Source organism: Hipposideros armiger, unplaced genomic scaffold, assembly GCF_001890085.2.
Source record: "Hipposideros armiger isolate ML-2016 unplaced genomic scaffold, ASM189008v1 scaffold_239, whole genome shotgun sequence".
Taxonomy (NCBI): Eukaryota; Metazoa; Chordata; class Mammalia; order Chiroptera; family Hipposideridae; genus Hipposideros; species Hipposideros armiger.
The window spans coordinates 902749-929584 of NW_017731589.1; the positions used below are offsets into that span (position 1 = coordinate 902749).

General features: G+C 42.1%; 1 protein-coding gene across 2 annotated transcripts in view; it reads right to left on the minus strand.

Annotated features, from left to right (window-relative positions):
* Positions 1 to 26836, minus strand: part of RHEB (Ras homolog, mTORC1 binding) — a 32275-nt gene continuing 5439 nt past the window's right edge. The window contains exons 2-9 of one of the 2 annotated variants that reach the window (XR_002125436.1): positions 16696 to 16767; positions 13723 to 13790; positions 7461 to 7543; positions 6721 to 6777; positions 6560 to 6607; positions 5766 to 5847; positions 1273 to 1483; positions 1 to 77 (exon numbers count right to left, since the gene is read on the minus strand). Coding sequence is in view for 1 of the 2 variants with exons in the window: in XM_019655446.1 (XP_019510991.1) it covers positions 1391 to 1483; positions 5766 to 5847; positions 6560 to 6607; positions 6721 to 6777; positions 7461 to 7543; positions 13723 to 13790; positions 16696 to 16767 (503 nt within the window). In the remaining variant the exon portion in view is untranslated. Of the gene's footprint in view, positions 78 to 971; positions 1484 to 5765; positions 5848 to 6559; positions 6608 to 6720; positions 6778 to 7460; positions 7544 to 13722; positions 13791 to 16695; positions 16768 to 26836 lie in introns of those variants that run through there. The other variant, XM_019655446.1, reaches the window with a different exon arrangement.

Genomic DNA, 26836 nt, shown 5'->3' on the forward strand with positions numbered 1-26836 from the left:
TGATACTATACGTCAAAATTTATTTTTATTTAAAAGGTGAATATTTGGTGGAGGTCTTCCAAGGTTCAAATTTCATCCTGGAACGATAAGACAAAAATACTTAAAAGATCCAAAATAACGGCATATTCTAAAACATAATTTTTCATTAAAACATCCATTACAAAGCAAAATTATATTTTTTAATAGTCAGTAACATTTCCTAAATGTTGGAACTGGCCCTGGGAAATTTTAACTGGGAAAGGGCATCATTTAAAAGCACCACTCAGCTTGAACTCTGACTTCTGGTTGAGGTGCCGACCACCATATAGACATTACATCCTCCTTTCTCCTTCAGTGCTGCTCCCTGCAGAGCAGGAGGTATGTGGGCTGGGTCTGAAGAAGGGCCATGAAGCCCCTGCCCAGAACACTCAGTGGGCAGTACACCCTGTCTTTTTACACTGCTGGAGGGTTGGCAACGGTGACGGGCAAACCTGTTTTCTAAACCAGATCCTGTCTGCCATGGACAGACATCAAGCTAAGCACAAGGAGAGACAATAAGTGTCTCTCAATGTCTCCTTTCCTTCAAGGAGCCGAACAGATGAGCCAGAGGGTGACGAGAAGGTTCTGCGGAGTAACCCCCACAGCCCTACCTGCACAAAGCATTCCAGCCAGAGCGGGGCCTTTGAGGATGGAGGGAGAGTCGTCAATCTTGGGAGTGACGCCCCCAGACCCCCAAGGCCACTGAGCTTTAATGGACAGAGATCCACCCCAATTCTGGCACTCTGCAACAACCATCACTGCTGTCTGGTGGGCCCGACAACGGCCCGGAGGCCCTGTGGTCAGCAGGGCCGATGGCTCCACTGGCCTCTGCCTGAGGCCACCTCCTCCACCAGTTCCTGGAACCCAACACAGAGCCTTCCTGAGGCCGGGACAGAAGTCCTGAGCAGGACAAGTTTTTCTTCTTTAAAAGCCACACTGAGTAGCCCGAGGGATTAAGGTTTGCAGCTATTTTATTTACAAGTATACATTTAACACAATGAAATAAACACTGATATATGGAAGCCTAGTTAATAGTAGTGTAACAGTATGTATCATTTTGATGATTACATTGTTTTAAACAACAAACTACTCTGAAAAAATTAATGCCGATAAAATTCTTGGTCATAATATTAAGAAATACAATATATAAATTGAAAATATGATTGCTTAAAATTTGAAAGTGGAAGTGAACTCATGTGGACAGAGTCAGAGTTTAACATAATCTGAAAGAAGGGGGCGGGAGAAAGCTCTGACCCAAATGAAATCTTTCAGGTTAACAGAAGAAAAACGAAGCAGAGTTTATCTTCAAGGATAACAGGCAGTTTGCGTCTTCAGGTAGGACAGGTCCATGTCCTCAGGTCCCGCAGTGGAATTACATCACCGAGCAGGAAGACTTCCCTTGTGAAGCGGCCCCATCAATTTTCTCTGCCTCCAAAATTATCCTTCTAAACACATCCACAGCAGTCTGCAAGGAAGAGCAGCCGAGTGACTGTGTTAGTGGTGAGGTGGAAGCCTGAACAGCACTCCCACGGCAGGCAGGGCTGTGGGCCAGCCCCCCGCTGCCCCTCCTACAGGCGTGGAGGCGGAGCTGCCGCCCCAGAAGTGCAGGAGCCCGGCCTTCCTCCCTCACCCTGACTTGAGACCTCCAGAACTCACCTCCCATCATGCTTTTGATCCTGTTTTCATCAGTCACCACAGCAAGCCCACGGAGGCCTCATCCCCAGGCCCCATCTACCATCTGCTCTGGTCCTACTCCCTCCCTCCCACGGTGCCTCTGGATTTCAGGGTCCAGTATCAGCCGAACTCCCCTGCCCCTGCTGGTGCTCCTCTCCCTCAGGACACTGCTCCCCTGCAGCCCCTCCCAGGGCCACAGTCTACGGCATCTGAGGCAGGCAGGGCTCTCCGTGCTTGTCACACCCCTCCTTTGGACCTTTCCCTCCTAGTTCCTTGAAACTCTGTGTTGACTCATGCCATGAGATGATACATGTCACCTTTGAGTCTTGGTTCTTTCAAGGCACACAGACTCACCGACTCCGCTCCTTCCTCCAGCTGGTGGGAAAGAGGACCCTCACCGGCTGGCCCAGCCCAGGGCCCAGCCCGCCTGTCTAATCAAGGCCACTGGCTTCAGCAACTCTCCTTCCTTCTTTCTACATTATCAGCCCCCGCTCTTTGCCCATGGTTATACAAACAAGTTATTTATTTCATCCTAAAACTAATGCATGGAAGATGTTTGGCAAGATACATGCCAAACTCTTACTAAGAGAATACAGTGTGCCTGAAATCTGGCTTTCTAGATAAATCTTACAACTCTCCCTGATTATTTGTGTGATCAGACTCTGCCAAAGTAATTCTCTTTCATCAAACTGCTGAAATACAGCTGAAGGCCTCCGCAGTAAATAAACCCGAACTGCAAACACCCCCTAGTTCAGCAGCAGGCAAGTGCAGTATTCTTGCTGACTGGGTAATTTTCAGTACCGTGCACTCTGTTATCAGGGAAACTGAACTCTTCTTAGGACAGTTTATTTTAAAATGTTGGTTTTTGGTAAGTAATACAAATTACAAATAGGCTATACTTGAAAACTTATCAATAAAAATTTTGAGCAGTTCACACAAATTGGTCTGATCACATGACTGCTAATACATGTGTGCACGCATGTGTGTTCTACTATATATACAGACAAATTCTTACTAAACAGACAAGTGGTAGTAAGCATTTGTGCATGCATGTGGATTAGAATCACTCACACCTCTTGCGTTGGGGATTAGAATTACTCACTAGGCTTAGGGTCCCCTGATTGTCTCGAGCATATTCAAATATGACGTAAGCAGGGTATAACAAGAGACCTGACCAGGAGTGGAGAACCATCTAGTCATGCGTCTAAGGGATTTATTCAGGACTGCAGCTTCCCACGGATATGCGTATCTCTACTGTATTTACCTAATTTGGGAACAGAAATCTTTTTGCCTTTATTAAAGGATTCATTTCCTTTCTAATAAGGTATTTGTCGATCTGATGATAATGCTAGAGCAGACCCAGACAAGGAGCGGTGAGAACATCTGATCTTTGGGCTTGTCTGGCTTAAGCCTTCAGCACAATTCGTCTTTTATCTGGGTATTCAAAAAGCAGTATACTACCTTCTGAAGGAAACTAAAAGATTAAAGAGTAAACTTATCCAGGACCATATTAAAAACCTTCAGCTACAGTAAAGCACAGCATAAACTAGAGAAAAGGCCGCACCCAGGACCAAATAGTAGTTGAACAACATACCTTAAGCAAACCATTACAGGTCATTCTCAAAAAGATCAATTAACCTGAGGCAATGAGCCTTAACTAAGCAACCCCTCTTAATACAATGGAAGTAGGTTCCATAAGGTTCTACACCTTCCAGGTTGCTGGAAGGAAGAATAAAGTAATTGCCAGACTCACATAGAACAGTAACACGCGCGCACACGTACACACTCCACAGGGGTTACACAAATCTATGTGAACAGTGCAACATTGCTGATGATACCTATGTAATTATAATGGCAAATAGAATAATTGCTTTAGGACCCTCAGGTTTTCACTTAAGAAAAACAAACAGTCAAGTTAGCAAACAGAATGAAAGATAGCTTGGGGCTATTCAACTGCACTCCTCTACTTCAAATTTTTGCTATGCAAATTTTCAAGCATACAGAAAAACAGAAAACACTACAATAATAACCTGGCCCCGCTACCTGGACTCAACAAATGCTAGCACCTTTGCTGTATTTGCTTGTTCTCTTTCTGCCGGTTTACCCATCCTACCCATCCCATTTGAAGGTAAGTTGTAGACATTACAAAACTTAACCCCTAAATACTTTGGTTTGCATTTCCTAGTAAGGATTTCTCTTCATAAGCCCAATACCATCACTCACCTAAGAAAATTAACACCATTTCCCTAATATATCCAGAACATAATCAAATCTACCCAACTGACCAGAAATGTCTTTATGCTAGGAATTTTAGAACCAGATTCCAATCAGGTTCACACATAGGCCCTTCAATCCAGAACAGTTTCCATCTCTCCCCGAGAAGACTTTAGTCTCTATTACACTTTGGTCATGCACATGGCCCCCTCTGCTCATCCATCAGAAAGCACGGTGTGGAGGAGAGAAGGCTACATTTGGAGAAGATTTAAAACTTAGTCCAAGTTCCTATATCATATATAGAGTGATCTTAGAAGAGTCATTTACCTCTTTGGATCTTAACTCCTAAAACGAGATGGTTCAACTAGATGATCTTAAGGACAGATTAGGTACCCAATAAATGTTTGATTTAATTCAGTTAGAAAACATAGGTATCTCTTACTATCTCAAGTTTTGTTATCTGAACTCTCACTGTCTGCATTTGGGAACTGAATGCATTCATATAAACCCCTTGTTATCTGGAACCTGGGAACCAATTACCCAGATTTAATAGCCCTCATTATCTGGACACAGGGACACATGGATTTGACTATCAAGCGGATACCTGGGTTGACTGAGCAACTACTAGATACAAAACCACTGTGCTGGGTGTTACGGGGAGTCTGAAGGCCAATGATCCAGGCTTGGGTCCCGGGATGAATTAAGGGGGATAAGAGAGAAGAAACCATTAGTAATTTTAGCTGATGGATCAAGCAGGGATCAATGAAAGGGTGAAATGGAAGCAGAACCTTGGGGCAAGGGGTCTCAATAACAGGAGACGTTGCAGAGCTAAGAAACAGGGGTGCCAGGCCGACTGCGCTCACCATCCTGAGCCTGAACCAGCCGCCCTCACTGAACTGTAGGTTTCTCACAGAAATAAAAACCAGTTAATCTCACTGGAGGATCAGCCAAGATAACATGTAGAAAGTAAATAAACCACTGTTTGAATGTAAGCAGTTCATGAGAGAAAGGACATTTTAAGCCAGAGAAGAGCGCGCGAGTGGAGGAAAGGCATTCTGAAAGTGAGTGGTTCGGGGTGACTGAGATGCACAGAGACGCGGGGAGAGAAGAAACTAGACGAGTACAAATGGTGAACGTGCTAAGGGCTCTAAGCCTTGTTCTGCAGACAACGGCAACGCATCGACAGCTTCTTAGTAGAGGGTGACAGCACCTGACCTGCGGCTTTAGACAATCAACGGCAGCAAAGGGAAATACACTGCTGAGAAAACAGAGGCAGGAGACAAGCCTGGGCACTGCAGGCCTGAATAAAGCCATGAAGGGAAAAGGAAAGAGTCGCTACGTGAAGTCTTCTAACACAGAACCGAAGTCCTCCCTCGGACGCACCTTTAAAGGAGCCTCTGCAGGGCTGAAACTGGTAAGAAACGCCTGTGAAACAGGTCTTAACAGCTTGTTAAAAACAACATGTACACCTAACTCAGTTTCATCCTACAGAAAAATCACTTAAATCACCTTACTGCCAAAGTGATTTAAGACCTTTCTTGTCTTTTCTACATCAGGCCTCATTTCTGTATCAGCCTTTAATATAAAACAATAATAATAATATGTTTCCAAAGGTAGTATTTCTTTTACTATTGATTTCTGTTTATCTCACAAATATTCCAGGTCCCATCCTAAGTAGAATACTGACTGAATTAAAACATATCCAGTATCTTCCTAACGCAACCCGAAGACTGATAATAGAAATGGTGGAAGGATCAAGACTAACCAGGAGTGATAAAGTTGGCGCTGAAATGCTGACTAAGAGGAACGTGCCCGCGAGGGATGGGATGCAGTGTAAATGAGCTTCAAAAACTACGAACCTGATTTTCTTTAGCAGAAGATTCCAAAAAAGCCGCGTTCCAAGATTCTGCTAACGCTTTCCCTTCTTCATAACTGATCACCCTAAAGAAAAAAGAAAATTCTAATTAAAGAGCTTTGCTCTTGATTCTATAAACCATCTATACTTGACTTATGAAACGGGCCTCCTTTTTATCAAGGTTCTGCTCATGCCAGTGTGTGATACAGAGGAGACTTCAGTTACGCCTGAGCTGAGAACAGAATACACCGTGCCTTATGGACTGCAAGCTCTGACAGCTCACAGGACACGACTGTTCGCCGATGTGTTCCAGCGAGGCTGTAAGCACCCAAGAACAGGGCAATTATGACAGGGCCTGCAGTTCAACTGTGTTGTGTGCACTAGCCGCCAGAGTCTTCTCTCTAGAATTAGGATCCACGGGGATGGGTCCTTGCCCGCTTTTTTCATCACTCTAATCCTAACCCCCAGGACTCAAAAATGATGGTAGAATAAATGACTGCTACCATTATCTTTTCAAGAGTCTGCTTTACACAAAATGGTAGAAGACTCTAAAGATAATTTTCTGCAGTGTTTGCTCTCTCTTTACTAGGGGAAACATTTTTCAGCGCAGGTGAGATTTACACTGCAGCTCTGCTTCCGCTCAGCACAATCACTGCCACATTTCTGAACACAGAAACACAGGGATGCTATAGCTAAAAATATTCTTGCCCTGAAAACAATAATTAAAAATGGAACTTCAGTGACTAAATCATCTTATACCTGATTTTATAAATCAGCAATTATTTAAAAGCTACATACCTTTCCATGTGTAGGTCTTTCTTATTCCCAACCAACATAATAGGTATTCTATTAATACAAGAAAAAAAGAAAGACAAACTAGTCAGTGCCAGATTTTATTGCTCAGAAGGTACTATTATAATGAGTATATCTAACAAAAGAGATAAAATATTACTACTTACTGCACTTTCCCCACCATATCCAACAATTTGCCATGGATAACTTTAATCACTTCGAAACTATAAAAGAAAAAGTATGAAATTAGACATCCATTTTATTGTTATGTTTTAAATGTTTGTTATGTAATGTTTATTGTGGGAAAAATAAAAAATGTCACAGACTCACCATTTTAATATAAAATAAACTGAACACAAATAATTCCTTTATTTTTTCCTAGCAATATTGCACATGTGCATGTATCTGACACTCAGTAACCTTTATTGAGAATATTCGAAATGAAATAGGTATGACATTTAAATGGGAAAAGTCTAACACCGACCTGACAAACCACATAAACACAAATTTTAATCTGAGTAAACGTTTGTAGAAAGTTCCTCAGCTAGAGAGCCCTAGCAGTCAGCCATGTTCCACATTAATACGGTGAAAACATACAAAAAGGGGATCAATTTATGTATTTCCTATTTCAATTAGCAGAAAAGCTCATACTGTGTTCAGTCAACTGTGTATCTAGGCAGTTTGAGGTAAGAAACAAGAGTTTTTATTCCTTCAGTAAGAAAACATCAGGATGATTTTCATCCCTCAACAACCTGTTTGCTCCACACAACAATTACTAAAAAACATTTAGCTTAATAATTAAGTTTGACTATTACTATACTACTACCAATTCCAGCATAAGCCTTTGTAAGGATTAATGCTTCCTCTGCGTAGCAAATAAACTCAAGCAAGCAGCAAAGAGTCTTACCTTTTGATTGATGTAACAGAATACACAAGAATATAACCATTAATATCTATGGAGTATGTCTGAGGAAAGATGGAATATTCATCCTGTGGAAGAAAAAATAATCATATGGCATAACAAGCACTCTTTACCCTCAAGTTTTTCACATATTACCTGGTCAAAAAAATCAAAGTAAACAAAAAGTGGATTACAATATTATTCTAAAGGGCCGGCCGAGTGCCTCAGTTGGTTAAGAGCTCGCTCAAGAGTGTGAGCTCTGAGCAACAGAGGTTCAAGTCCCAGCCCAAGCTGAGCAGCCGCTGAGCTGCCAAAAGGTGGCAGGATGGCTCAGCTAAAAACAAACAAACAACAAAAAAACAAAAACAATATTATTCTAGAAACATAGCCTACACACTCAAGATTCACTTATGACTGGATGCCGGGGAGGGGATGGTGATAATGTGCTTTAAGGTAATTTTCGAAAATGACTCTTGCTATTCTAAGACTTTTGGGGAAGGCTAATGATTTTTATAAATCTTGGGAGAAGAGGATGTAAACAATGAAAAGACGACGGGTTTCGTGTTCTCACATTAAGGGAAAAGCACGACTACGTTTCTTTTAAGCATGAAAAGTCCAGACTCTCTCAGACGTCATAGAAAATTGACAAGTGCTCCTGGTTTATTCCATAAATCTGTGTTTTCATACATAAAATTATTGTATTACCTCTTGCCCTATTGTCTGCATGTGAGTCACAATGGCCTGAGCACCAACCTACTGGTCGTCAGCGGGGGAGGAGGTTAAGGGAATCAAGACACGACAACATGAGGGTGAGTGCCCAGACTGTTGGGGATCAAATGAGTTATCGACTGAGCCACTTTAGGAAATAAAAACAAAGGCACACATTATGCAGTAGCGTGTTAGTAGCTGGTTTTATAAAGCTTTATGAAACTCTGCCGTAGATACAGAATTCTTAAAGCATACTTGAGGTTCTAATGTCAGCACGGCTTTCATTAATGCACACCACTGACACAAGCATTTCATCCTCAGTCGAATATAATTGTCAATATACCACATATCCCAGGCACTATTACAGAAAAATCAAGGCAAGCCACTAGTAGATCAAGTAACTGTTAACCTCGCAATTCCACAGTGTGGTTACAACCAATGTTCAGATGACCTTGAGTTACTGCCCTATGGCAACGTGTCTCTTAAAAAGAAAAATTAGGTTTTACTATCAACTATTTGATGTCATAAATAGTGGTCACTAATCAGAAAATAGCATTTCTACATCAGAGAGCTTACTACATATGCAAAATAAAGCCTTCTTTGCTTTCATTGGTGTAATTTTCATTAAGTTGAACTCATTTTAGTGTTGATTTTTAAAAAACAAATTGTTAACAGAACGACAGGTCTTTCTACCCAGATTAAAAACAAAATTCCAAATGATTTTAGTCACCAGCTCAGCTACAGTGGATCCAAAGTTCAAATTACCTTTTCCCTGAAGGGAAGATGTGGAAATAAAGAGTAATCATATTTAAAAAGCATGGTGCAAAAAACAACTGGTTAGAAAATATAATGGAGGAAAAGGGTTCTCAGCTGTAGCAGCAACCAAAAAGGACAAAGTTCCTAGGAACAAACCAAACAAAATAAAAATATATGAAGAAAAGGTTAAAATACCCCCAAGAGCTAAGACTTAAATAAACGGATCAGTGTGCCAGTCTCCAGCAGGAATATGCAGAATCATTATTAGGAGACTCACTGATTAATCCGAAATTAATATATAAATGTAACACAATCCTGGGTAAAAGCATACTTTCTGACAAAGAATAGCAACTGTGGGGGCAGGTGGGTGGAAACCATAAAGCTTCAGTAATCAAAACTCTACAGACCCAAATACATATGGGAATTAGCGATATGATAATATCGGCATTTCAAATCAGTAAGGATAAAAAGTAACCCTCAACAAAATGTATAGGGAATAAATGCAGAGCCATCTGGGGGTAAATGCCTAAGCTAGATTTCTAACTCACACCTCAGCGAAAACGTATTCCAGAGGAATCAAAGGCTTAAAGATGGAAATTGAAACTATGTACATAGTAGATGCGAGAATTTAAAAAAATAATGAAAAAATCCTTTTGTTTGAAAACCTTTCAAACAAAAACCATGAATGAAAACAAACTGAAAACGAAACCTTGCAGTTCAGAGCAAATACAAAATTCTTATTTTCTTCACATATTAAGGGGTCTCTCAAATCAATAAGCAGAGACCCAATAGCAAAGTACACGAATAGATAGAATAACAGAAAAGGAAAGACAAATACCCTCAAACATGGGCAAAGATGATCAAACTCCTTCCTAATAAGAAAAATGCTTATTAAAATCACACTGAGATCCTCCGTCTTTTTCACCTAGCAGATGGACAGTGTTGGTGAAGGTTAGGGAAACAGGCCCTCTGAGTCACCCCTGGGGAGCATGTCAACGGTGACCCTATGACCCAGGAACTTTACGTGCATACCATCTGTCCGAAATGACACTGATGGTGGCACCACTGGTGGGGGGCAAGACTGGAAACAACCTAACTGCAGATCAATAGTTAGATTACGATATAGACAAACAACGGGATATTATGCAGCCACGGGGAGAAAGGAGGCCACATGTACTAATATGGAGTAATCTCCAAGAGGGGGATGCAGAGCTATGTTATTTTTTGTGTTAAAAAATAGCTAAAAATTCCCTTTGCAAGTTCATGTATAAAATATCTTGGAAGCATATACTAGAAACTGGTAATAGGTTGCTGTTGTGGGGGGTGGAGCTAAGGTAGTTAGAATGGGAAAGATTTAAGTTTCATTATTTACCCTTTTGTGCTACTTTATTTCTGTAACATATGCATTCATTACTATTAAAAAAACAAACTTAATACTTGTTTTTTTTTAAAAACGGGACTTTGACATTATAAAATCGACTGTCATCGACTCACTTGTCATTGAGTCTACTGAAATTAGATCAAAACAAAATGTTTCAGGCAAATTAATCAAGTTGTATGTAACTATGTTCACCATCATCCCTAGCTGGGCAATTATCTCGGCTAGAACATAAACTAAGTAAATAACACTTGCTGTCATACACTGCTATACAGTAATTTATTCTGTGCATTTTTACTCCTAAAATGTTCAAGCTAGTGAACAAAATGATTAGATTACTTTTAAAGAATTTGCTCCTTAATCACCTTTTCCTCCTACTAGCAGTCTTAACCCCAGAGTCAGCCCATATGAATCCAATTTAAAAACAGATCTTGGAGCAGTAAGCCTTGGTGTCATCCCATCCAGCTTCTACAGAACGAGGGTGGGGCTGTAGCAGAAAGAAAGGCCTGTGTCACACCATCATGAGTGGTAAATACTAGCATAGCCTTTTATTTTTTGGTCTCCCAACTGTGAATATAGCCCTTAAGATCTATTAGCTGATATGAGAACACATTATTCAAAGTGGCCATCTCTGGATCTATTTTGTACAAAAATTTTCTAAACATTCTTATCTGGCAGTAGCAGAATCCAGAGGGAGGCAAGACAAGCAGAGCTAGTGACAGACCTTGCTCCAGCCCTCCTCGCACTGTCCGCTCACTCCGAGATCTCTGATCCTCTTGGGGTCATCCTTTGTATGACTCTATCATTAAAGCAGTTACAGGGCCGGCCGAGTGGCTCAGCTGGTTAAGGGCTCGCTTGGGAGCACCAGCTCTGAGCAGCAGGGCCCCGGTTCGGATCCCACATGAGATCCAGTGACACTGCCCTCTACAGCTAAGATGTTGAACAACAGCTCGACCTGGAGCTGGGCTGCCGTGAGTCGCTGGTGATGGCATGGGGTGCAGCAGGGCTGCAATGGGCTGCCGTGAGCTACATGAGTGGCTGGCAGCCAGCGTGAGCGGCCGACCAATGACCGGAGACAGATTGCCTCACCCAGGAAGAGCACAATGATCATACCAACATGGGCCAGTGAAGCGACGTCCTCCACAACTAGACTGAAGAACAAAACAGCAATTTGTCTACCTGTCTGTTCCCCTTCCCCGATTCCCCAACGCTGTTCCCCTCCCCCCAACTCCCCAATTAAAAAAAAAAAGCAGTTACAGGCTTGTGATGGCCAAGTGTACACTTAGGCTTTACAGCAAAACAGAACCTCAGAGGAACACACCTTCTACTCTGATCGGAACAGTCAATCTAAAGAAATGTTCTCGCCAGGGAAATGTTTTCAAGGACAGCTCTACTCCAAGTTTAAGAGACACCTGCATTTCTCCACTCAAGTTGTTCATAGCGAGTTGCAATGCTAGGCCATCAAAGATCTACAAATGAGGATCAAATTTTCTTTAAGCTTACAAATCTACTCTAAACCACATAACAATCCCGAGAAGGCACACACAATTATCACCATTTTACAGACAAAAATCTGCGGCAGAGAAGTTCATTAACCTTTCAAGGTCAGTGGGTTAGTAAGAAAAGCAAGGATTCAAACCCAGGCACTGTGAGTGCAGAGCCCACACTTCTAACAACTGGGAAGTAATGGTTCTCCTGGCCTCCTATACAATGTTTACCTATGGTGTAACAGGACATGGAAACGATTGATCAATTAACATTCTCACCCCCACCTTCCATGAGCTTAAAGAAAACTAAAAAAAAAAGACATAAAAGCAAACTGAAATCTTGATGTCAGAGTCCCACTATAAATGGTGTGACCAGTTTATACCTGCTGTCCCAGCATAACTATACCAGTGACCCTTCACTCTTAAAAGTGTCTTGTTTTAGGCAATAAATTAGTACACAGTCACCTTAACCATGAGCTACAAACCCTAAGAATCCCACACAAGATCCTACCCGAGAGGTTCTTCTACACTAATTTCCAAGATAAGCTGCGTCCTCTGTGTCGTTACTCCCTTGTGGAGACTTCTCTTGCTCCCCTTGTTCCAACGGGCTCCAAACTCCCATCCTGTCAACGGACAGGTAACCTGTGGAGTAAAATCCTAGGCTGGCTCTGCTCTAAGACGACCATCCTGAGATCTGATGACGAAAACCTATCATATCCACCTCCAGGCGGGAGTGTGTAGGGTGCGTAAGAGTTACACGTTTTAACCCTGTGACACACACATTTGATTTACTTTATTTGAAGCTTCCAGAATGGGAACTCCAGGGTTTCTTCAGTGCTATGACAACACAATACGGCTATTTTCTTGCTTCACTAGGGGTTACACCTTTCTTCCATGTTCACTTCAAAACAAAGCAAAGGGAGTTCATTCCAAACCAAGACAGGCCTATCCTAATTTCTCCAAGTTCCAGAAAAGCCTCCACTTAACATGGCCGACCGGACTAAACTACACCCACCCTCCTGCTAGTCTGGTCCTTTGTCTATTATAAGAGGCGAGGTGAGGTGTTAGAAACTGACACTGTAGCTCCTTTCCACTTCGCATCCTCCAGTGAACTGAAATAAATTCAGCCGAACAGAATAGTTTCTAGTAAAAGCTGGACTGGGTGCCATGGTAATGGGGAAATTAAGCTGTCAAAAGGGGTTTTCTTTGTTCCCTTCAAGTTCTTAATTTTTTTACCCTTTGCTTCCAGTCAATTCCCCTGGTGCTCCATTCCCCACATCACTGTCACATTAACCCGAGAATATCTTTTTTTTGGTTACTTAACCCTTGGCAGTTACCTATATCTAGTTAATCAAGTCGACACCTCTCAATCTCGTCATCACATAATACTATACACCAGCTGGTTTCTACCCTGTACTTTTCTCATGCCTTCCCCTAGAAAACATTTACTTCTGTTCTTTTTTTAAACTATTATATATTATTTTTAATGACATCAAAATATGTAAAATACTTAGAGATAAATATAGCAAAATATGCACAAGACCAATTCACTGAAAACCGTAAGTTAACTGAAAATTTACTTTTGTTCTTAGTGGAGAACACATAATACTACAAAGGGAGAAAAAGCACTAACACGAGTCTCTGATACAAAATTAAAGTTTAGAAAATAGAAAACTACTCTCCTGTAATAGACATAAACCTTCACAATGTTATGGATATAGTTAAAACAATTCTAAAGCAGAAAGCCAAGTTAATTAGTTGAAAAACTGCCACAAATGTTTTAAAAAAGACAAAGCAGACAGCCTATCAATAGTCAATCACACATAAACCGTAAGGGGTTTTCTCCGCCTAGGTGCTGCTGTGTTTGAGCATCAATGCCAAGGCCAGGACCATCAAAGCTGCTGTATAACGGAGAGTCTGAGATCCTAGAGATACTTACTTGCCCAGCTGTGTCTACAAGTTGAAGATGATATTCTTGTCCATTTACTGTGATCAATTTTGTGAAAGCTATAGGGGAAAAGGAAATCACGTTAGCTAAAAAAACCAAAAAAAATTCACCTTAGATCACTAACGCTTGAACAATGACAACCAAGTAAGCAGAGTCCCTAATAATCTCCTCACAAGGTTTCACCAAGCAGAAAAGATCTCTGAGTTTCTAGGTTCTTCCCTACTTCCATTATTTAACCAAAAAAACACTGGCTCACTAAAATCAAGATTGGGTAAATCATGAACTTTTTCAAAGAAACTGAAATCAAGCAATAATTCATGTCTGACAAAAGTAAGTTGAGTGCTCTATCTGTGGACAGTCTGTTCTCTTGTGAAAAATACATTACATGAAATTTGATGTCTAGAATGAACCAAAAGCACAAAACTTTTCATTAATTTATAGGAAGTCTGGTATCAGAGCACAAAGAGCTAATATTACCTGAAACGCTACATTTTTTAACATAAAAAATTAACAATTTTATTGACAGATAAAACAGCAACGGAACAGATGTGCTGTGTGAAGCCATCATTCCAGTTTAGCTTACGGATCCAAGCAATTGGTCACAACTTCTTTTCCCTACTAAGGGGGGAAAAAAAATCAGACTCAAATAACTTCCGGAAAAGACAATTCAGAAATCTAAGGAGGCAGACTTCAAATAAATATAGACAAAAGAGGAAAGAACTATTAATAGGAACTATTACAAGGAACCATCTGGAACCCTGACAACCAAACGAAAGATACTTCTTCTGCACCCTGTCCCAGCATCTTGGCTCATGAGGAGTCCTCAAATCTCCTGGCTGCCCGTTCGACTTGTTCAGAGCTGGCAGCAGAATCTACCCTGTGCACTTTTGCCCACTTTGTCCCACAGCCAAAACGAAAAGCCAAAAGAGACAGATGACAGTTATGAGAGAAAGCTGTAAGTGACAAGGACAGAGAGATCTTAGCAGAATGATGAGTCCCCAGGGAAAGAAAGGATGGAAGAGAAGCAATAATTTAGGAGAATCACACTAGCATCCGACTTTTCCGATGCCAGCAGGGGTGCTAGGAGAGGAGAGTGAAAATCAGACCAGACTACTCAAGCCACCTGTCACCCTTGAAATCATTCTCATACCTTTTCTGGAAATTATCACTTAAGGAAATAGTTAAATCAGATGAAAATTAAATCAGATTATTTCTAGATAGGGAATACCCAACAGAATCTGTTTCATCAATTCTAAGAAAAAATTCTATTGTATTTTGTTTCACATCACCACTTCCCTGAACTTGGGATGTGTGGTGCGTGACTGTGCTTTTGACCACTGGCGGCCAGGAGGCAGTCTTGTGGTAGGTACCTGTGTGAAAACCTGCCTCAGATACCTTTGATAAGATCAAAAAGTACATTTCAGACTCAATGAAAATGATGTAAGAAATGATGGTAAGCAATAAAACAGCAACCTTGAATTAGAACTAAGTAACTGTGGTTATGAAATATAACTACTATGAGATTACTGGCACAAAACATTGTTCATTCATGCAAGAGCTTTTTCTCGAGTGCCCACGGTCACCACTAGCATTGTTCTAGGTGCTCGAGACGCTGCAGTGCTTGACCTTAGTGAGCTGACACCCCAACGAAGGAAGGAGACACGGACACAGACACAGTCAGGTACCTTCCCTGCCACCAGTGTATTGGGACACAAAGGACAGCTGAAAATTTTAAGCAGAAGTCAGCAAACTTTTCCTGTAAAGGGCCAGATAATAAATACTTCAGGCTTTGTGGACCATTCGGTCTCTGTTGCAACTATTCGACAGCTCTGCTACTGCAGAGAAAAAGCAGCCATAGATAGTGTGTGCCTGAATGAGCATGGCTGTGTTCCAATAAAACTTTATTTATCGATGCTGAAATTTGAATTTCATATAACATTCACATGTCACAAACATTATTCTTTTTTTGACTGTTTTTGAGTATTAAAAAATGTAAAAACCTATTTGGCGTGCGGGCTGTACTCTGTCAATCCCCCTGTCAAAAGCCTCTTTTTAAGTTTCTCTTGCAAGGCTTGGGCTGGTGAAGTATACCAATCTAGCTGTTCAGGTTTGTGAGCCTGGCTGTTAAGTCAGCTTCATGTCTAATATACCAATCAGGTTTTCATGAATCCCATGTTTAAATGTGTATGTTCCTAGTGACAAATCCTAGGTGTCAAGAAGCTGAGAAAATTGGTTCCAGACGACTTGGGATCATAAGATGGCCTGAAAAAAGACCAGCTTTCAACAACTTCCCCGAATGGAAGTGTTTCAGATTCTCCTCCACGATCCCTAGAATTGAGACTTGGCTCAGGGTCCTAGAATCTTTCTGGAAGATTCTGAAACCACTGAAACTGGGTGCAGTAAAAGCTGTGGCTGGTTCTGATCTCCAGTGCTTTGTCCTGCATATGGCCCGAAGGGCCAACAGGTTTTGTTTTAATGCTGCAGCTGCTCTCTCCAACCCCATGAAGCTCACTTGTCCACAGGATTCTTGAAGTCTGTTGGACTGGAAGGCGTTGGGGCAGCTCATGGTAGCATGAGAGTAAGGAACAAAGGATCAGGAGCGTCTCCATCCTTTCTGTTGAAGCTTAGAACCCCTAAGAAAGGCTACTGTTGGGGGGTGGGGGGGAAAGGTTGCACTCTATTTCTATCTTCCTTAAGCAAAGCCTGGAAAATGAGGTTCTGAGCTAGGACTTTGGATTCTTGTGGAATTGAATAACAATTTCTAGATGGCAGGATCTGGACTCTGAATAAAAAGTCACTCACTATAAAGTGGATAAAGTTTGTGGAAGCTTTTTTGGATCCCAGTTTGAGATCTATATGTTTAACAGAATACCTCTGCAACCAAAGCCTCCAGGAACACACAATGGCTGTCTGTATGCAACAGGCAGGCTTCTCAGTGTAAAAATTCTTGAAAACAATACTTACTGTTCTCTATGGTTGGATCATAGGAGTCAACAAATTGGCCTTCCACAAACTGAATCGTCAATGAGGATTTCCCTATAAAAGAAAGCAACAGCTCAGTATATATTGGCGTATCAAGGTAAAAAAAAATTTTTTTTTACAAAAACAAAAACATGAAGAAAGTGAAGGTACTGGGCTCAGAAAACATTCCCTTAACTAGCACTTAGGCAACTAAGCTATTTGGAATGAAATACTTTTGTGACATTAATAAATATTACTGACCCACAAGCACATTACATATTCTGTTAAAGGTGAACAAACTTAAATAAGGTCTAAGCTAAGCTGATTTCCTCTAGTGTCCTTGAAATCTGGCCATTAATTTTAATATGGAAATTAATGAAACATGATTAGTTTCTCTGGGTGCCTTCCTAATGGCTGTTACAAGTGTTACCAGGTACAGCTTTTAAAGGGGGTAATCTGAAAAGAAATGACAAAGTCTTTATTTAAAAAGCTCTTTGAAGGTAGAAATCCTGTCCCGATAGTTCAGATCAAAGGCCCAGGAGTGTCTGGCACATAGAAGACAATTAGGAAACGTCTGGACTTCACAACAAGCAGCAGTAATAACTGCGCCTGCGTGCTGACAAAGCAAGAACTAAGTGCTCGCCCCGCTGTGCCTTACACCTCAGTTTCTACTGGAGGACTTTAGAGCAGGCTTCCCTGTGAAGAAACAGCGCGAGAACAAAGTCCAGATTGTCATCACCGGGAGACAGGACGCGGTTCCTCCCTAACTACATCCGAGGCCCTTCTGTCCATCCTCAGAGCATTATTAAACACACGCTCTAGATGCTTGTCCTGTCAACTTCCATCTCAAAGGACCTGCCAGAAGAGCTGAGAGAGGGTTCGCTAACTCCTGGGGTTTCAGCTCTGCTCACCTTCCTCCAAACCACGGAGAGGTGCCGTTCACAGGAGGCACAACGTTTTCACACCAAAGGCAGTCCCCACATACTGAGAAATTTATTAACTAAAAAGCTGGCTTAGGGTGGGAGCTGCTGGGAGACAACTAGAAAACCCCCAAGTTCGTAGGCTCCTCACGAGTGTCTAGATTTACTGAAAACTGAAATCTCTCTCTACAAAGCAGACTACAAGAGCTCTTGAAAATTACACGTTACTTTCCTGCTCCAAACGTGGCCCACAATGGCAGGCCCTCTCTGCTAGGGCCCTGCTCTGCCCACCTCCCTAGCCTCATCTGCTACCACTTCCCTCTACCCAGCCCCTCCCTAGGTTCCTGTCACATCCCTTCTGTCCCTGCCAAGTTCCTACTGCCTTCGCGCCTTTGTTCTAGTCATCTCCAGATCTCTGAAGGTATGACTCATTTTTGTCATCATTCTGGTCTGAGCTCAAATATCTCTTCTTCAGAGAAGCTTGCACTAAAACTACCCCATTAAAGTGGCACCCACTCCCTCACAGCACTCTATCACACCACCCTGTTTTGTTTCTTTAGTGCTTGCAGTTATCTGAACAAACGAATTAAAACTCAAATCTCCAAAGGGCACGCTCATACATTCAGATATTACAAAAGATCTCACTTTTCCACACGTGACTAGAAACATAATTCAACAGGAATTAAGAAACAATTATCTAGTATTTATTGGTACCCAAGCATGGCCCTGCCTGCAGTGTGGCACCGGGATACAGCGGTTGTCCAGGAACCGCACACATTTCAAATGAATTGTGTTCAAAAGAAACCGTGTTATGTAAGCTAGCTCATGGAGCATTTAGCTCAGAATATAGCAAAACTGTTTTATGAAATGAAAATAGCAAGGAAAAAACCCCTCTTCAATGAAAAATTTTAAAGAATAGAAAATTCTTGTTTACATGGAATGCTACTGCTTGAAGCAAAAGAAGTTTAAGACAGCAAGAGAGATTAAACAGAGTTACAGCTAACAAGGGGACCACGTTTAAAAAAATACAATTATTGGTACATATCCAAAGGAGAGTTCCTCATTTGTATCATAAAGGACAGACATTATTTGACAGGCTAAATTCACACTTAACTTGAAAACCTAAGTGATCATTCTGGCAAGAGCAGACAACGTAGTCCAACCCAAATGACAATGGAGGCTGACAGCAAAACCACCATCTTCGTGAGTAACTGGGGCACCAGAATTGAAAATGCCAGTCCTCAGGGAGCAAGCTGGATTTCTCAATCAGACGGTCCTGGGAGAAAGGGCTTATTCATTAGCAGAAGCGGGACTGAAGAAAAGCTCCGTCTCCCTAGGGCCTTTCCTCCACTGGACTCTCCCCTAAGGGGAGGTCATTAATTATTTAAATTAAGAAGGGACCGGAAGGCTACATTTGCTGACACGACACAATGGTTTTCTGCTGTTTCCATTAAAAGCAATATTATTAGACAACTAGTGTTGAAATCTTTACAAGTCAGCACTACATGATAATTAATCTTAGTAAATAAACTCCACTGCGCATAGTATTCTCAGTTCTGGTTCTAGTAATTTGTGACTTTCAGGGACGTCCTTGTCCTCTACAGCAAGTAATTCAGCTCTTTTGGTCAAAAGGGCCTGTTGATCTAGAGCAAATGATATTCCGTACTTGATCACCTTTTAAATGTCCCCCTAATAGCCTCATACATTTACATTGGCCTTTCTCCTTGTCAAATCCAGATGCTGGAACACTGGTTATTTTCGCAATGATAATGCGAAAAAAGAGCCTCAGAAGGCTCTTAAGTTTGTACAACCGGAGGGGAACCTCCAACTCCAGGGTGGCTCCTGGAGAAATGTTACATGACAACAATACAGAAGTGACCTGAACTAAACTGAGGCAGCACATGACCATATGTGCTTATCAACATATAGACATAAATCACTCATTTGACAACATAACAATACTATGAAAGGTGTGAAAATAATAAACCCAGAATCTCACATTAACTTCCAAATACTCTTCCTGCAAACTAAAAACCACCCTAGCTTTAAAAATCATAATTATTTTTGGGCTGGCCGAGAGGCGCGATGGTTAAGAACTGGCTTGGGACGCCAGAGGGCCCCGGTTCGGATCCCACATATGAGGGTCAGTGACACTGCCCTCTACAGCTAAGATGCTGAACAACAGCTCAACCTGGAGCTGGGCTGCTGTGAGTCACTGGCGACGGCATAGGCTGCAGCCCCTGTGGCAGTGGGTTGCCATGGGCTACTGTATGTAGCCAGCAGCCAGCGTGAGCGGCCAGCTGCCGCAGTGAGCGGCCGTCCAGAAGCCGGCGACTGATCTGCCTCAATCGGGAAGAGGGCAATGATGGTGCCAACTTGGGCCAGTGAAGCAATGTCCTCCACAACTAGATTGAAGAACAAAATGACAGCAACTTGTCTGTTCCCCTTCCCCCAATTCCCCAATAAAAAATCTTAAAAAAAAATCATAATTATTTTTAAAGTTTCATCTAAACTTTCACCAGGTAAAAATAGCACTGTTACATATATTTGTGCAATATGGCACAGTAAGTTTTTAATCCAGTATTTTCGCTACAGAAGATAACCTTTCAAAATTGTTGAATGAATCTCACACTTCATGATTATTGCAAAATAGGTACTGCTTACACAAAATATTGTAACAGTTTTCAGGTGAATTTTGAAGTAGTTTTCATGCGTCTTCTCCTAAAAAAAATATAACTACTTGTATATTACTCTCCCCCTTCCCACTTCAAACCCACCTTCTCTGGAACAGCTGACATGTTCCTTGTTCACTGGGATATAATCTAGCAATTAATCCATCAAGTCATTCGGCAGAAGGGTCCATTAGGACCCTGTAATGTATCTGGGACACAACCCATTTCTAGGACTGCTTTCATTTTCACCTCAAATTGTTGACATCATTTATGACCAGGTTCACAAGATGTCTAACAGTCACTGGTCTTGCCCCATTAATCGTCTCCATGCTACTTCAGAGACCCACCTCAGGAGCACACCATGATGCTGGTTACCACCCAGATGACTCCACCCCCAACACCTGTACCTCCCATGGACCAATCCCAGGGCCCCCACTTTCTGACTCCCAGCACCTCATCAAGACCATCTCTAGATGCAATGGCTTCTAATCAGGGGTTGGAACCCACCAGGACATGAAATCAACACACTGAGCTACAACCAGCACTGTTTTTAAATAAATAGAAACACCAGGATGTAATGTAAATAATAAAGGTGTTACAAGACTTTTGTTTCAGTTATACACACATTTATGGCTGGGTCACAATGCAAAATGTACTTTTTACTATAGGTTATAGTAGAAAAGCTTAGAAATAGAGTACTTTAAACATCATACCCTGAATCTTCTATCTCCACCACTTCCTCCCCTATCAGTTTAAGTCCCAAGATAAATCACTGTCCACTTGTCTTTTGTCAGAACCCTCCAATTTCCTTTCTCTGGGCTCACCGATAAATCCTGTGATCTTAATCTAGTCATTTGCTTTGTTGAGCCTGTGGAGCTCAGTTACAGAAAAGTCCCACAACCAGGTGGGTTGCTGACCATTCTCAAACTATGGGGCACACCCTCCAATCTCGTTAGGAACCCTCTGTAGCTCCCCTTCCTCCCACGGCAAGAAAGTGTCCCAGCAACATCACATGGTCGGTCACTTACTACAAATTCAAATTCTTGAGTCTCACCCAAACCTACAGGATGGGAGAGTTAACAACCCCCTCACCCACCCACTCACTGCATACTGAAGTTTAGAAGCAGTGCCTTCAGGCAACAAGTTCAAATTGACCCCATCACCCTAAATCACCTATTTCCTCCGGCCTCCAGGGTGTTCCTAAATCCTCCAGCTCCTTCCAGCAGCTCAGATCAAGGGCATTTAAAGAACACTTCATAGGGCACTAAGATACAGCCATGACTAAGAGGCGGTCCCTAACCTTGGAGGTCACCTGCTGTGACCACCTCTATCTTCCACTCACCCTTGTGAAGGCCTCCTTGCAGATCACACAATGTGAAGGAGTCCCTGGGTTATGCAGTGCAGCCCTGTCTGTCTGGCCCTCTTTACATTATCACCACATGTCACAGGAAGAGAGGTCAACACACCCTTCTTCCCACCAAAGCCATTCTAGCCCCTTGAACTCAAGATCCCATTCCCTCCTGGTCTCCTCTAAACCCTCCTCCTGAAATAGTTAAAAACTATTCTTAGTTTCTCAGGACCAAGACACACTTAGTTTTTCTATTGGTTTACTCCATTCCATGTGGTTTGTTAATGGTGCCTCGGAAATATTTCACTATCTTTGAAAATCCAAGGCAGTATACCGGCTGATGTTCCTTCCGTCTTTTGCTCTCAGCGCTACAGAAAGATCTCAAGGCTGCTGCAGCTTTTGGGTGCTACATGCTTGACCACGAACACGACTGCACTCTCCAGAAAATGATCTGTTACTTAAAGCTCCACTACCCTAAGTTCAATGTACCCATAAGGACACATCTGACCACCAGAATGGTGTGGATCCCTGCTAGGGCCTCTCTAGCCAGAAGACAAGGCAGGTATGTAATGAATCCGGTCCACCCCCAAATCCCGGTCCCTCATCTACCATTTCTCATTTTAGGCAGCGGCACCACTGCCCACTCAAGCTAACCATCTGAAGATACCTTTAACATCTCCCATATCACAAACTCTTACTGATTCTTCCTCTCATGACATCGCAAATCTGTCTCCTCTTCGTTCACCTGCGCTACACTAGCTCATGACACCTTGATGGTGAACTTCATTTCCACTTCCATTCCCGGAATGCCTCTATCCACTCCACAGAGCAGTGGGAGGGGCCTCCTTGAGGATATAAAACAGGATCAGCAAACTACAGACCAGGGGCCAAATTGGGCCCACAGTCTGTGTACAGCCTATGAAGTAGGAATGGTTTTTATACCTTTAAATGTTTGAAAAGAATTAATCATATTTCATGCCATTTGAAAACTAAATGAAATTCAAATGGCAGTGTCCATAAATGAAGTGTTACTGGCCCACAACCATGGCCACTTGTTTACGAATTGTCTATGACTGACTGCTGTGTGTCTCAAAAGGCAGAAGTGAGTAGTTGTGACAGAGGCCACGTGGCCTACAAAGCCTGGGATGTTTACTATCCAGACTTTCACAGAAAAAGTTTGCCAATCCTGGTGTAGATCATCTTACTCGTTGCTTAAAACCCTTCAGCGACTTTCCACTGTTTCTAGGCAAAAGTCTACAACTTTCAAGAGGGCCCACAGGCTGTTCTTGGTAGACACTTGGCACACAGGGCAGTCCCACGTGACCTGGCCACTCACAGCTTCGTCTCCTCCCCGTCATTCACCGTCCAGGCACTGCCTCCTCTTCACTCCTCCCAATGCCAAGCTCCTTCTCACGCCTCCGGAGCCCAGCGCACAGTCCTTTCTACTGGAAGGCCCCACCCCACTGCCTGGCCAGCTCCAGCTCTAATGACAGTTCTCTAGGGACAATTCTCCCACCCCGGCCCTTGGATAATTTCTCTCAAAGCATTTATCCCAACTGTATTTAAATTATAATTTGTGTAGCAGCTGGTTAAGAGTGCTGGCTCTGGAGCCACTGCTTAAGTTCAAATCCGGGCTCAGCCACTGAATAACTGACCTTGGGCAAATCATTTAAACTTTCTGTAGCTGGGTTTCCTTATCTGCAATAGGAACATTAATAGTACCTACCTCAGAGAGTTCAAGGGTGCCCCACCAGTAAGTGCTTTAAAAACACCAGCCATTATTAGTAGCAGTGGTGGTAACTGTTCAGCGTGGCTCCCTCCCGAGACTGCACCTCCCTGAGGGCAGGGATCAGGCCTGCAATAGCCTTTGCGACTAAGTACACAGTGCCTGGTACCCAGCAGGGACTTGCTTATTCAAGCATTTAATGTACATCTATTTGAACATGTGACACAAGCCACACGCTGTCCTCCTAACCAGTCATTTTGGCAATTCAATCTTTTGGGGGCACTGAAATCCTCTGGATAGATGGATGATAAAAGCCCTGGACTGTTCCCCCACTGAAAATATACACACGATCTCAGGGAAAGCTCACGAACTCCAAGTTAAGAGCCACTACTCTAAGATGGCCATGCTCCCCAACATGTGACACCCAGACTGGAGGGAACGCTCTCCCAGTGGTTCAGAGTTCACAGTGAGAACAAGGCCAAAGAAAATGCCCAGAAAATTCATCCAGGCCTCTCAACCTGTGCACGCCCACAGTTTTTCTGAAATGTAAACATAAGACTTTTTACATTTGCAGCTTGCCTTTGGCGGACCTCCTTTCCTTCAGTAGCCACCTCAGTGATGCTCTCGTCTCAGTGCCAGGCACTCCTGTCCCCTGGTGTACTCAAGGCCATACAAGTGGGGGCAGAAATTCACCAGCCCACATCTAGTGACTTCCTAGCACACAGAGCGGAAATTCCATAGTGTGTTCCACTCCCACTCATGCCACGGAGTGTCATATTTTACCTTGGTGTGTTGTCCAGTTGCCAAGGTCATTCTGAACCCTCCTCTATTTTGATGGTGGCCACCATGGTTGAATCTTGCCATTTATGTTTTTATTCAGTTGCTCATGTAAGTCATGAACAAGAATAAAAGGGATCTATATTTTAAAGCATTTTCTTTAAAATAAACTCCAAATGGGAAGTATTTTCTCAGTCTGTTGAGATCCTGCTTCCAGATATAATCTGTCTCAAACTCATAAAAGTTCTCTTACAGTTTTGGACATTTTTATATAGACATGACTTTGAAGGTACTTATGTGCCTGACTGGAAATTAAAGTCTGATTGACTGTTTTTAAATGCCAATTTCTCTCTTCAACAGGCATGACAAACACTTTTTCGTTTGTTTCTACATTTGAATTAACTTTCAAATGATTCATCGCTGCTCATGCAGAAGTGTTGATGCTTGGTAAGGAGTACTGAGGTAAGATCAACCTAGCTGAGAGACTGGGCCTCACCTCCACGGGTCCAAAAACGATCTTTTCGGTGTCCTTGTACTGATGGGGCTCATGCTTGCTTATTCATAATCATCAAACTCACAAGAAAAAAAATTTTTTTTAATTCCAAAAGTGATTTAGATTTGGAAAAAAGCAAAGTGTCAGCCAGATGTATTTACATCTAAGACATACAAGTCTTAAAAAAGCATTTCCATTTCATAGAACTATATTAACTGCAAAAGCCAGTATCTTTGTCTCCATGTTCACAAATTATTTACCATGCTATCACGGAGTTAACATCCAACTTTTAATCTTGCAAAAAGCAGGATCACAGATCTTGTTAAAATACCAATTTCTGTTTCAAAAGTTCCCCCAGGAGTCTTTCTGCAAGCCAGTAAGCACAACAAGATAAATGGAGGAGGGGGGACAGGAGGTAAGGGGGAACTCAATTATATTACAGTTCCACCACCAGCCAACCAAGGACACGCAGGAGTTAATTTTACGAGGATCCTTAAATCACCCTACTTCCACTCGTCCACAGAGAGCAACACAAGGTTTCTAGCACCTCTGTTCTAAACTTATACCAATTTAGAGTTCAAATTCAGATGTCCTACATAAAACCCTTTTTTAATCAGAAGCCCAATATACATTTAAGAACATTGAAGTACTTTTTGAGATATTAAGAAGTTATACTTCTAAATCACACAATTCATGCTAAAGGTACCCAGCAGTTTGCATTCTGACAGTTATCAGTCTAACACAGTGAGTGCTGTAGCAACTGTTAAGACTTAATTTGGTACTTTAACACACAAGAATAAAGGTTCTCTCAAATGTGATCACTAAAGATTTCATAATGCTTTAACTTACACAATCATGTCCAAGTTGAGTTCTGATTTATTCAAATAACGAAATGCAATCTACTCATGAACAATATTAAAGTTACTAACTCCTTATTGCAGACCCTAAACTAAGGAAAGTGATGCACATTTTTGACTTCATAATCACAGGTTGAGATGGCTGCATCCTGATACCTGTATTTGAAAGCCATGTTAGCAGTAGTATATAGGTCCTGGTACACTGCCATCCTTGGCAATTTTTCTTCTTCTTTGGGAGCCTCGCCCTTATTAGGTCAAAAAAACAACACACCCCGAATTGCACCACGATCAGAGGTCAAGTCAACCGGCACTGAGCTATCCTTTCTCCCCAGGTTTTAGAACCGACTGCTTGCTGCTCAGAAGGCATGATTCCCTACTGTTCCTGGGAAACCCAGCTCCTGGCTACCTTTCCAACTTCACTTCCTACTACCGCCTCGGTATGTTCTACCACCCCCGCTTTTTTTCCTGCCTCCCCATTCCCGTCTCTTTCCATGGTGCAGGGCCTCTCCAGGAAGCCTCCTCTTAGACTGTGGTCACCACATCCTCTTGAACAGCATCTAGGATGCAACCACTCTTATTTATTTATTTATTTATTTAGCAAGAGAGGACAGTTTTATTAAAGCAAGAGAAAGGCTGCAGCTCCCAACTGGGAGGGGCTACCAGAAGCTGGGATGCCCCAAGGATGCAGCCACTCTTGATTCAAGTCTGCATAACACTGAGCAGCTGTCTAGCAAGATTCGTACACCTCAGTTCAATGGTGCTCAAAGTGTAGCCTGTGAAACTCTGGGGGTCCTCGAGACCGTTCCAGGAGGCTCATGAGGTCAAAGCTATTTTCAAAAAAATGCCAAAATACTATCTGCCTTTTCCACTATGTTCATATTTGTACTAATGGTGCAAAAGCGATGGCAGGTGAAACCGCTAGTAGCTTGGTACCCTTAGCAGGAATCAAGACAGTGGTTACAAACTGTAGTGGAAAGTCACTTATTCTTCATTACCATGTACTCACATTACAAAACAAAAGACAAAAAAACACTTTCACTTAACAGTGTCCTTGAGGAAGCAGTAAAATTATTAATATTAAAATTATTATTACTAAATTTTGACCCTTAAGAATCTGTCTTAATATTTATTCTGCATGACAAAATGGGATGTATGCACACTGAAGTGTGATTGTTGTCTCAAAGTAAAGCACATGTACAATTGTTTGAGAAGTGATCTGAAACAGCCACTTTTATCATGGAACGCCATTTTTACTTGCAAGAATGACCAACAAAAGATCATTATTTCAAATGTGGATATCTGGCAGACATTTTCTTGGAAATGAAAGAAATGAGACTGTCACTCCGAGTAT